Raw genomic sequence first — 12318 nt, forward strand, 5'->3', positions numbered from 1 at the left:
AAACCACCCAGCCATGAAACCAGGGGCACACACTTCACCCGGAAACTTGGAGCTGGTTCAAGGTCTGGTTGTCTGACTTTCTCGGTGTAGGGCCCCCCTGGCACAGCTGGATCTGTCCCCCATGACACTCTCCCCACCGCCTCTGTTGAGCTGATGCCCTTTCTCAGAGCACCCACTGTTCTTATCTGTGCTGGGAGGGTTACCTGATCCCCTGGGTGGGGAGTCTGGTCAGTGTGTGGGTCTTGCTCCCCATTCCCTACTGTGGTCAGGGAGGAACTATCCCTCAGTGCCCAGCAAGGAGGTAAGTCACTGCCAGTCATATAATGATGATGGCCAGCATCTATTAGGCACTGATGGTATACCCATTAAGCTGTGTAATATCTTTTGTTGAGCATTTTACCTGTGTCATCTTGCTTTACCTTCCCACCACCCTGACAGATGCTGTCATTGCCTCCCATAATCCTCGCAGTAACTGTATGAAGTCCCTGGTAATATTTATCATCAGTTTACAGGCGTGGAAATGGAGGCTTATGCTAGTTAGGTATCATATCTAAGGATGTATTGCTAACAAGTGACAGAGTTGAAACTTGACCCAGAGCCCCTGTGGCCTTATCCATTTGTTCTCCTGCCCCCAAGACTCAGTAGAGATGCAGGAGCCCAGGGTCATAGACTTTCAGAGCTGGAAGGGGCTTGGGGATGTCAGGGGCAGATGACGAGCTCAGTTTCTGCAAGCTGAATTACTGCTTTGATGGATGAACGAGGAGAGACTCCTCGTGGAGGGGAACAGGTCCGGGTCATTTCCGCATAGACGTGCCTCTGACACGTATCTCTAAGGTGCTGGTATAGCAGCTCGGTAGGGGCCTCCTAACATCCTCCGTGCGGCAGAGACAGAATTTCCCACCACCCCGAGTCCGTGTGCATCGCTGACAGCTCCTGGCTTCCTCTTCCTGAGCTAGAGACCTTTGACATTTCTGGTGGCAGCGAGCCTGCTGGGGATCCACTCAGGAGAGGGCTGGCCTGCCCCAGTCCTCCTCTCTCAAGTAAACCGACAGTTTCCTCAGGCAAAGCAGACGGGCTTTTATAGCCTGGACCTGGCCATCTGGCCCAAGTCAGTGAGCCTTCTGGGGGAAAGCGCTGAATAATACCAACTGATACAAAATTAATTCCTGAACTCTCAGCTGAGGTCCTCTCCCCTCATGCACAGAAAGTGTGATCTTCACTTTCCACCCTGGTGTGACTGCTTTCTCATAGCATTCCTGCCAGTGCAGGCAGGTAGAAAGGCTTATTTTGGTAAAGCTGAGAGCTGCTTGCCAGTGGCTTCTACCCACTGGTCCAGTTTACAGCTAATAGGCAGGTAACAAGATGCCACTTTGATCAGGAGGTCTGGGGGCATAGCCTTGATGCATGCCTAGCTATACTAGAGACATAATAGAACAGAGGGTACCTGGGTGACCTTGAGGAAGTCACTTAACCACTCTGATGCTCTGTTTCGTCATTTGTAAAGTGAGGCCAACAACGCCACTACCTACCTTACAAGATGAGGATTAAGAGGGCTTAAAACACTTAACATAGGACATTCAAATATGAGCAGTTACTGGTACCAGCTGTGTGACCTGGGCAAGCCACCTCTAAGCCTTTGTTTCTTTATCTATAAAATGTGACCACTTATTTCATAACGTTGCAGCAAAGATCAGCTTCCATACATGCACTTTGAAAACCATAAAGACCTGAACAAGCAGAAAGTATTTTAAAACTTGCTGGCTTTGGGCCTTCCAGAACCAAGTAGAATACATGCAAACTTTATTCATTCTCTGTTAAATGAACAAATGAATTCGAACTTCAGAAGATGAGCTGAAAAGATGAGCTTCAAAAGACAGTAAGGGGTGTGTCCTGCATCTTACCTGGGGTCAGGAAGGTTTGAGACCAAGAGTACCCAGGGCAGGAGGAGAATGGAGTCAGGCAGGGGAGGTTGGAGCCCTTGATACTTGGCTGTGCGGCCTGGCTCCCCTGGGAAGGGAGACCCCAATCCTGAACATCAGCTCCACCTCCCAAGAACTGACCACAGCTTCCATCTCCTGTCTGGTTCTCAGCTATGCCGTGACCGTCCAAGAATCATACGCACACCCCTTTGATCAGATCTACTACACGCGCTGCACAGACATCCTCAACTGGTTCAAGTGTACCAGACACAGGTGAGTACCTCTCTCAGGTAGTAGGTAGAGGCTGGGTGAGGGAAGGGAGAGGCAACCCTCAGGCTCACCTTCCTACAAGTTAGTGAAAAGCCCTCCTACCAGATGGAGTCAGTGCCCCCCCTGCGTCCCCTTGGTACCCACTCCTGCTATTCACCCAAGAGGTGCTGCTGGGGGCTTCTTTGTAGTCAGAGCAGCTCATGGGCAGGGCAGGTGGAAAGTACTCGAGAATGATTACCCTAGGGGGGCATCCCTCACCCAATAACAGATGGGGAGTTAGTGGAAGAATATCTCAGCTTCCTTACCCCTAGGGCAGAGGGGCCAACTCTGAGGCCTGTTCTTAAAAGATTCGTGGTCCTCAGGGGGATGGAACCCCAGGCGCCCACAGCAGTGAGCTGCTCCAAAGCACACCCTGAATGTCTGCCTTTACTTTCCTGTCTCATTTTCCCATGCCTCTCCCAGTGCTTCCTGGGATCACCTCCTAGATAAACTGCTTGCTTTTGAATCCTTGTCTCAGGGTCTGCTCCTGGGGGAAAGCTAACCTCAGAGGGCTCCTGTTGAAGCAGATGTTGTCCCACACAGGGGACTGGGCTTGGAGGACAGAGTGCAGGCTAGAGTCCAGAACCTCTTGGCACCTTAGCCAGGCTGCCCATGGGAAGAGCCCCATCTGAATGATTGCACATGGGAATCCTGCACTCTTGTCTGCAGCCCTCCTGGAAATTATGCTGTGCTCTCATGGCACTGGGGAGGGAAAAGAGGAAGGAAGAGAGAACGTGTTTTGATGGACGACCCTGGGCAAGTCATTCTATTTTGGGATTCCCTGTGTACTCATCAAATATGTAATGACCCTGGCCCTACGTGGCTTCCCTGGTGACTCAGATGGTAAAGAATTCACTTGCAATGCAGGAGACTTGGATTCAATCCCTGAGTCAGGAAGATCCCCTGGAGAAGGAATTGGCTACCCACTCTAGTATTCTTGCCTGGAGAATCCCATGGACAGAGGAGCCTGATGGGTCATTACATATTTGATGAGTATACAGGGAATCCCAAAATAGAATGACTTGCCCGGGGTCATCCAACAAAACATGTTCTCGTTTCCTTCCTCTTTCTCACCCTGGTGCCATGGGGTTGCAGAGTTGGACAAGACTGAGTGACTAACACTTTAATACTTGCCCTACATACCTGTAGGGTCCAGTGAGGTCAGGGATGTAAAAACACTTTGAACAAAGCAGGGGAAAGTGGAGAAAACTGAGGGGTTAGTTACAGGCAAGGTAGCTTTGTTACTTAAGGGAGTGATAATTCAGCAGATGAAGGGTCAGTGAGACTCTGTTTCCTATTTGTTGCACATCTGTGTTGCCTCCAGATTTCTTTTGCTTCCTCCTAGTGGGCCTGGTTGCTCTTTGATGTTCTGTAGGAATCCTGTTGGGAAGAAACATGGATAGGGAAACTTGCTCTGTGCTGAAAAGCTAAAGTCCTCATTTTCTTTGGGGGTTTTGCTAGTAACTTGCTGTAAAACATTGAACATAGATTTAATAGCTGCTTTAAAATCCTTGTCTGCTAATTTTAACATCTGGGCCATCTGAGAGTTGGTCTTCATTGATTGCCTTTTCTTTTATAAAGGTACAATTTTCTAGTTTCTTTATGTGTCTAGTAATTTTGAATTGTATTCTGGGCATTACGAACAAAAGAGACTGAATTCTCTTATGTTCTCTTGTATTGTTTCTGGTTGGTTGTTTTAGCAGCTAACTAACTTGGCTAAACTCAATTTCCAAACTCTGAAAGTTCAATATTTTCAGGCTTTTCTGGACCGTTTGTAACCTGCCCTTCACACATGCAATTCAGGGCCAGAATTTTGGGCAGAATTTTTTACAATGAATATGGGACTTCCTCTTTGTGGTTCTCTCCTTTCTAGGGTTTCCTTTGTCAGTTTCTAGTTGCTGGGTTTACCCTCAGGTTGTCCTGTGATTCTTCAAACCAGTAAGGCAGTGTGTCCTCTGTCTGAATTTTAGCCACCTGGAATGTTGTTGCCTGGGACCTGCCCCTGGGCTCATCTTGTCCCGTGTCATTCCCTTCTTCCAAGTGTCTACTTCCCTCCAATATCTGCCTTTGTTCTCTCTCTAGTGCTCTTAGGTAGGTTGTTTCATACCCCACCCCCACTCCCAGCCCAGATTGCATAGTTGTTTGCAGGAGGGTGGGTCTCATAGGAGCTACTCAGCCATTACTGCATCCCCTAATTTGCCGAGGTAGCTGCCTGTCGCCCTGGTCAAAGGCAGAGGCAGAAAGAGAAGTCCTGCTCCCTCTCTGACTCTGGCAAGCCCTGTGCCAGAGCCAGGTTTGCTCTGAGGAGTGGCTTTGTTGGGTACTTGGAGGCTGGAGCTGCCGTCCATCACCAGTGGGGAAGGGTGAGTGAGCGGCTGCTTATTCAAATAGGCTGCGTTTCTGGAACATGAATTATTTTGCTAAATTACTGAGTTGCGTTGCCGCTTTCCTGATGCCCTGGAGTGTGCATGCTGACAGCCGCGCCATCAGTCTCCTTCAGTGTGGGGTGGCTTGTTTGAACACAGCATCCATCTGATAGCAGCCTGGCCTCTGGCCCTGTCTGTCTCCTATTTGCCACCCCAGCACCGGGAGTCAGCAAAGATGGGCAAGCAAGAAGCAGGGGGGAACCTCTCTCCTGGGAGGCTTTAATGATGCTGAGACCGCCTCTCCACTGGAAGGGCTTGGGGATAACCCTGTTTGGTGGGAGGCGTGGGCTGCATGACCTCTGAGTCAACCCTGAGTCATTCTTTATCTGGGAGGCTTATACAACTCCCGAGATTGCCGGGAGCTGCCTTCCTGTGCGGGGGAAGTAGCTTTGCTTGGAGGCTGGCTTACCTTCCATTATGGACTTTTGACAAAGTAGAATGACCTTAGTTTACGACATTCCCAAATATCACGGACTTCCCTGGAGTCCCACACTGTCATTTGTCATAAAGTGAGCGCTGTAAGGACTGGGAGGGCCGGCCTAGCCCATACTGTCGGATTCCCTGCCCAAGTTAGCCTGACCCTCCATGTTACAGAATAGGGATATCTCCAGTGATGGGGCCCTGCTACTCTGCCCTCGAGCAGGGGTCCCCAGGGCTGGCTCTCCTGGGGTGCTGGTGGAGAAGTAAAAGAGCTCTGGCTTCAAGTCCCAAGGACTTGGGTTGACTCTAACTTTGACCTTGGGAAGTTATTTCCTCTCTCTGGTCTTTAATAACCACTTCATATCTCCTCCATTTTGACCTTGTGTGTGAGGAAGGGGCTTTGCCTGTCTACCCAAATTTGACTCCCTCTTTAAGGACTTCCTGGTGGCTCAGTTGGTAAAGAATTTGCCTGTAATGCAGGAGATCCAGGTTTGATCCCCAGGTCAAGAAGGTCCCCTGGAGAAGGAAATGGCTACCCACTCCAGTATTCTTGCCTGGAGAATCCCATGGACAGAGGAGCCTGAGGGGCTACAGTCTATGGGGGCACGACTGAGTGACTAATACTTTCACCTTTGGACTCAGTCCTCACACCATCCTTTCCCTTATCTTACTGCTCCACAATGGCAATCCCATAAGCTTAGCAAGCCACCCAGTAGGAACTGGCTCAGGGCTCAGTTCCCACTGGGTTAAATCCAGTGGCTCTGAAATGAGAGTGACTTCCATTTGAATCCTGGCTCTGAAACTTTTAGCTGTGTGACCTTCAGCAAGTCGTTAACTTCTCACTTTTCTCAACCATAAAACAAAGGGGGAGTTTTCATAAAACAAAATAAGAAGAAAAACTCTAAGGAAGAAAAATAAATAAATAAAGGGGGGCATAATAATGCTACTGTCTCAGAGAGAGACTGGAATGAGATTTTGCCTGCAAGTGTGTCTGGCAGTGGGTGAAGTCTCAACACCCATGCCAGCATCAGAACTGGAATCCAGGCCTCTTACTCCCCGTCCAGAGCTTCTGCTCTCTGGATCTTAGCTTCTTCTTCTGCAGAGCTGGTGTTGGTTCTGAGCCTTCCCATGATGGCATGCAAAGCTCCTCCCCAGGCAGTGTTATTTTTGGTGTGAGGGAGATTGATCTACTCTCTGGGACCTAGTCAGACTCAGGGGGTCCTTTGGCTGATTTGGCTTCGGTTCTCCAGTTGGGTGGACCAATCCCCAAGGAGCCATCAGCAGTCATGGTTGGGGTGGTGGCAGTTGGCATAGAAACTCTCAGGGCCCAGCTCCTGTCCAGCTCACCCCATGGGCTGCTCCAGCCCTGAGTCTGGATGTTTTCAAGAGAAGTCTCCAGTTATCATCTACAATGTAGCCCCCAAAGTATCTTCTACAGCCCTTCTAAACATCACTCTGAAGGGACTGGGGAAAAATCAGCAGGTGTAGCAAACACTGCCGAGTCAGTAATACATTCTGCCTCACGATGGCCGGATCTCACCATCGATTTTTCTTTATTGTGTTCCTTCATAGTCGAAGCTGCCATGCATTTTAAAGTCATTATTGAATGGCATCCTTGATATAGCTTAACACAAATATCATTCTAACAGGAGTGATTGATTTTCAATACTTTCAAGTGGCTTTCTCTCCTGTGCCTTAGGATCAGTTATAAGACAGCATATCGGCGTGGGCTGCGAACGATGTACCGGCGAAGATCCCAGTGCTGTCCTGGCTACTATGAGAATGGAGACTTCTGCATACGTACGTGGGGGTGGAGGTGGGGAGGGGCGGGCAGGGGGACCAAGGGGAGGGAAGTAGGGCTGTCTTCTAGGCCCTGGGCAGTGACCTGAGGGCTCCAGAAGTCCTTGCCTGCTGCCATCTCTGGGGGGATAATGGGTCTGGTGCAAACACCTTAGCACAAATTTGTCTATCAGATCAGCCTTCCTAAGAGGGTGGATATAAGCACGTCAGTTCTAGGCTTTGACAGGGTCAGGAGAGTAGTGAACTCTTCTGGAGTGGGTGCCCGAGGAACAATGGGGAAGAAGTGCTGAGGGCTGGCACACAGCAGGGTGCTCAAGGAGGAAAGAAGAGGTGAGTGGATCGATGGATGGAGGGGGAGAGAGATGCGAGGATGGATGGACGACCAGATGGAAGAGAGGAAGCAGGGAAGGTGAAATCCTTGGATGGCAAGAATAAGATTGAAAGATGCTGGTTCCAGTAATTGGGGGGATTTCCAAAAAGGCCTGGGAAACACTGAAGTTCATGAAAAATACCTGTCAATTCTTCCCTTCTTTGTCTACAGAAAACTGAAGCCTCAGTGTCCCCAGGGAGATGAGGGCTGGGTTTCTGGCAGCTGCAGGTAGAGGGTGGAGGAGTAGAGGGTGGGTAGAGGGCACTGTCGTGGTAGAGGGTGGGTAGAGGACACCCAGGAGCCTGCAGATCTGGGTTCTGGGTTTGGTCTCAGCCTCACACCATGTGGCTTTGGGCAACTCACTCAACCTCTCTGGAAGAACGATTGTAGGGCCCTGTGGTCAGGCTCTCGGGGACTCTTTCCTACTCACCTCTGAAGGAGAGTGGTCAGAAAAGCTAGGAGCTCCCTGTTTGATGGCTGAGAGAAGAATCCAGCCCCAGAGCTTCTGCCTCTTAATTTGGAGAGTGACTTTCCTTGTTAGTATTCTCCTTGCGTTTTGAGAGGGTGAACCAGGTTAGTACCAGACAGAGAATTTGGGCAGAGTGGGCGTATTGATGTTGGGAATGAAATGACAATTTTCCCCTACTGATGTTACATCTCCCCTAATGCTGAAGAAACTCGATCCTAATTGCATTACAGAAATGAATGAAAAATGCTCTCACAAATAGGTTCAATAATGATGGTTTCCCAGCAAAAGTACAAAGATACTCACCCAAAGCAAACCCCAAAATGTTGCTTGCCAGGAGCAGGCCAGAGGACTGGGCTGGAACAAGGCCTAGGTCGACACCTCACTTGCGAGAGGGCCACTGAGGGGAGCCAGGTGTGGAAGTGAGATCAGGACCAAGGCTTTCCTGCTGCTGCTCTGTCTGCTCAAAGCAGAGCAAGAGTCAGGTGTGGAGTGGGACACAGGACTCATTAAGCCCGAGCAGGATGGATGTGAGTGGCCCACTGGCGCTCAGGGCACATCGACATTATAAAGGAATTTTGGTCATTAGCAAGGGCTCCAGGAATGGATGAGTACATCGCCTTTCTAATTTCCATTAGTGGATGTCAGTACAGCTCTTGGAAGATGAAGATGGGGCAGAAGCAGAGTGTCCTGATTACACAGGCTCAGCCTTGCTGACCAGGAAGGGCAGCTTATAGCCTCCCACCTTCTCCTTATGTAACATCCAGGGACTACCTGCTGAGTCAGTGCCACAGGCCTGACACGTCCAGGAAGCCAAGCTAGAAAAGCCACTTTCAGGTCTGGAGGCTTTTCCTAGGAGGGTACCACAGAGTTTCAGCAGTGAGATGGGGTATTGTGCGTGCTGGGTGATGGCTCCGAGGGGCAAAAGTCACACAGCCTGGGTGTGCATCTCAGCTCTGCCACTCCCAGCATCTTCCTCTTTATCCTTCTTATCCCTGTCTTCAGGCTACACACCCCATGTCAGGCACCATTCCGATCACTTTGCATACACTGAGACATCAGCTCCTCACAGCAGCCCTCTGGGGTAGGTACCCTTAGTTCTCCCATTTTACAGATGGAGAAACTGAGTCACAGAGCCATTAAGTAACATGACCAAGATCACACAGCTGGAAAGTGATAGGATTTGAATCTAGGCTGTGTGGCTCGAGGCTTCTCTGGGCCACTCCGGACGTGCTGCTTCTCTTCAGGAATTAAGATGGCCCCTCTCAGAACCTCAGTTTCCACTCACGCAAAATGGGAATAGGAGTATGTTCACCACCAGGCACAGCACAGGGTGGGGCTTAATACGTGTCACCTCCCCACTTCCTGGTTTTGGGTCTTAACATTTTTGTGCGTCTTGACCTTTAATTTCTCAGAAGTCCACTGATCCTCTCACTGAGCAAAAGCATATCATAGATAAAGCTACGTGCACACACAACTCTCTGCCCACAATTTCAGTGAGTTCAGGGATTCCCTTGAAACCTTTATGGGGTCCTCTGGACCATAGTGAAGAGTTTCTGCCATATGCTTGTGTTTATCCATTCCACTTATGTTTGTTGCTTCCTATTATGAAAATGTGGGGGAGTGTAGACAGCAAGGAGTGATGGTTGTCGCCTTAGGGAGCCTGCAGCCTGGTGGGAGGAGGCGGTCTGGTTCATGAATATGTGCAACAGAGTGTTGTCCATGCTTTGACAAGCATCTCTGGAAAGCAGGGTGTATAAAGGAGTTAAGAGGAGAGGCCGTCTTTTTAGCCACACCCACCTGTTGAGCATTAATGAGAAATCAGCTGTAGACGAGGAAGGCATCACAGAGTGTTTCAACACAGTATTTATTAAATGCCTACGTTATCCTGCCTTGCAAACATGTTAATTAATGGGGCCTGATCAAGGGAAATGGGTTTGGACTAGTGAGAGAGAGAGAGAGAGTTGGGGGAATTTCCTTGGTGATCCAGTGGTTAAGACGCTGTGCTCCCAATGCAGGGGGCATGGGTTCAATCTCTGGTCAGGGAACTGGATTCCACAGGCCACAATTAAGAGTTCACATGCCTTAACTAAAGATTCCACATGCCGCAACGAAAATCAAAGATCCCATGTGCTGCAACTAAGACCCGGCACAGTCAAATATATAAATATAAATAAAAGTAAATATTATATAAAAAAAAGTGTGGAGGGTCATGGGAGTGAGGGAAGAGGTTCATGAAGCAAGTGGACCCTGAGGTGAGGTTATAAGAGTAACTTTCTAGGGAAGAGTACAAAAATGATTGCAAACAAATATTATCTAGACTGGAAATGGGAGAATTTCACAGCCAGAAGGAAACTCTAAGATCGTGGAAGTCAATCTTATCACAATACAGATGGGACAGTAAGGTCCAGAGTGAGGAAGGGACTTCTCCCAGGTTCCCAAATCACAACCGGGGCAGGGCTAGGACTTGAACCTGGGTTCACAGACTCGATCTAGATGCTTTGATGCTGCCAACTCTACCTACTTCAAGTTCATCCCTATATCTTCCTGGGGGCCAGTTCGGTGCTGGGGCACTTGTAATTTATGTGCTGATCGACAATGAGGGTGCAGAGAGGGATGTCCATGGAGGTGACTTTAGGATGAATGGGAAACAAGGAATGAGGAGCAGGTCACAGGGCCAAGAGTTACAAAGCACCACATTCTGGGTGGCTTAAACAGCAAGAGTGTATTGTCTGTCCATTCTGGAGTTTGTGTGAGCTGTGTGTGTGCCCAGTCGTGTCTGACTCTCTGCGACCACACAGACCGTAGCCCTCCAGGCTCCTCTGTCCATGGGATCTTCCAGGCAAGAATACTGGAGTGGGTTTCCATGCCCTCCTCTAGGGGATCTTCCCAACCCAGCGATCGAATCTGTGTCTCTTGCATCTCCTGCATTGGCAGGCAGATTCTTTACCACTTTGCTACCTGGGAAGCCTGTTCTGGAGGTTAGAAGTCCAAAATGAGGCCATGAGGGTGTCCCTTCTGAGGGACCATCTGTGAGCAAAGGTCTGTTCCAGGCCTGTCTCCTAGCTTCTGGGAGTTCCTTGGCTTGTGGCTCCACAACTCTATTCTTCGCATGACTTTCTTCTCCTTGTGCATGTCTCTAAATTTCCCCACTTAAAGGACACTACTCATATTGGATTAGGGCACAGCCTGATGACCTCATTTTAACCTGATTACCTCTGTGAGATCCTGTCTCCAAATAAGGTCCCATTCTGTGTTGCCAGGAGTTAGGACTTCAACAGATGGATTTTAGCAGGACACGATTCAACCCATGACAGGCAGGTGTTAGCCACTTATTGTGATGGGAGAAAAGGGAAAGGGAACCAGCCAGTCCCCTACGGGCTTTGTCACCTTTCCACAAAGAGTGGAGGCCCCAAGGTCTGGGAACTTGTGAGAGGAAGAAATAGTAGTGAGAGGGTGCAGGGTGGGCCAGGATGCAGGGTGCTAGAAGAGAAGCGTGTAAAGCTGGGAGCATTCAGGAGCTAGAGCCTTGGAGCCCCTGAAACTCGACTCCTCCCTCTCCACCTCTTGGAGGCCAGAAAACCTCCAAACTCACCAAAGCCTGGGGGAACCCATCAATGCCAGAGTCTTTGGGACCCTGTACAAGAACATTGCCTGGGCTCTGGGAAGGGGCAGGGGGATATTGACTTCCCTCGAAAACCATCTTCCTGGAGCCTGTTTCTTGGCAGGTGCTAGGACAACACTTACTTGGGAGTGACGGCCTTAGCTGATTCTGTCACCAACTTGCTGTGCAATCTTGGGCAAGTCCCTTTGCCTCTCTGCACCTACTGTGGCATAGGATGGATCGTGCCTGTGCGTGGATGGAGGAACGATGAAACAATAAACGAGTGTCCTAGAAAGCACAACGCTTGGTACAAATGCAGGTTGGCCTATTTTTCTCCTTTTTGTACCATTTCCTCTGGCCCAGAACTGCCATCGTCATCCCAGAGCCCTTGGCAGTCCTTCTAGAACTACCTGCACCAGAGCTACCCACCCCCTCCCATTATCTACAGAGACAGCTGAGTCCTGGCCACTCTTGGTTGTCCAGGTATCAAATATTTCCTGAAGATCATTGAGTACGAGCACATTTCCCTCTTTCTCCTTTCTTGCAAGATAGGGCAGTGGGCATTTTAGGAAGCTCTGTTCTTTGAAAATATTGGCCCGTATCAGACTTGAGAGCTGGGTTATGCTGCAGTAACAAACAGCACCCAAGTCCCAGTGGCTTAAAACAATGAAGTTCTATGTCTTATTCACATTACATGTCCATTGAGGGCCAGCTGGGGCCTGCTCCTTGAAAACATCACCCCAGGACCCAGGCTGATGGAGCAGTCACCCTCTGTGATGTTGCTGGTTGATTTGACAGAGACTAGAGGGCTTTGGCCGGAGAAGGCAATGGCCCCCCAACTCCAGTACTCTTGCCTGGAAAATTCCATGGACGGAGGAGCCTGGTGGGCTGCAGTCCATGGGGTCACAAAGAGTCAGGCACGACTGAGCGACTTCCCTTTCACTTTTCACTTTCATGCATTGGAGAAGGAAATGGCAACCCACTCCAGTGTTCTTGCCTGGAGA

The 12318-nt window shown here is 49.6% G+C and overlaps 1 protein-coding gene across 10 annotated transcripts in view; it reads left to right on the forward strand.

Moving 5' to 3' along the window:
* The window catches only part of MEGF11 (multiple EGF like domains 11), a 315087-nt gene that overhangs the window by 59283 nt on the left and 243486 nt on the right, over positions 1-12318 (forward strand). For all 10 annotated transcript variants that reach the window (XM_044925410.1, XM_044925405.1, XM_044925408.2 and 7 more), the window contains exons 3-4: positions 2091-2192; positions 6774-6874. In XM_044925410.1, coding sequence (XP_044781345.1) covers positions 2091-2192; positions 6774-6874 — 203 coding nt within the window. The remainder of the gene's footprint in view (positions 1-2090; positions 2193-6773; positions 6875-12318) is intronic.

The sequence above is a fragment of the Bubalus bubalis genome, chromosome 11, assembly GCF_019923935.1.
Source record: "Bubalus bubalis isolate 160015118507 breed Murrah chromosome 11, NDDB_SH_1, whole genome shotgun sequence".
NCBI lineage: Eukaryota > Metazoa > Chordata > Mammalia > Artiodactyla > Bovidae > Bubalus > Bubalus bubalis.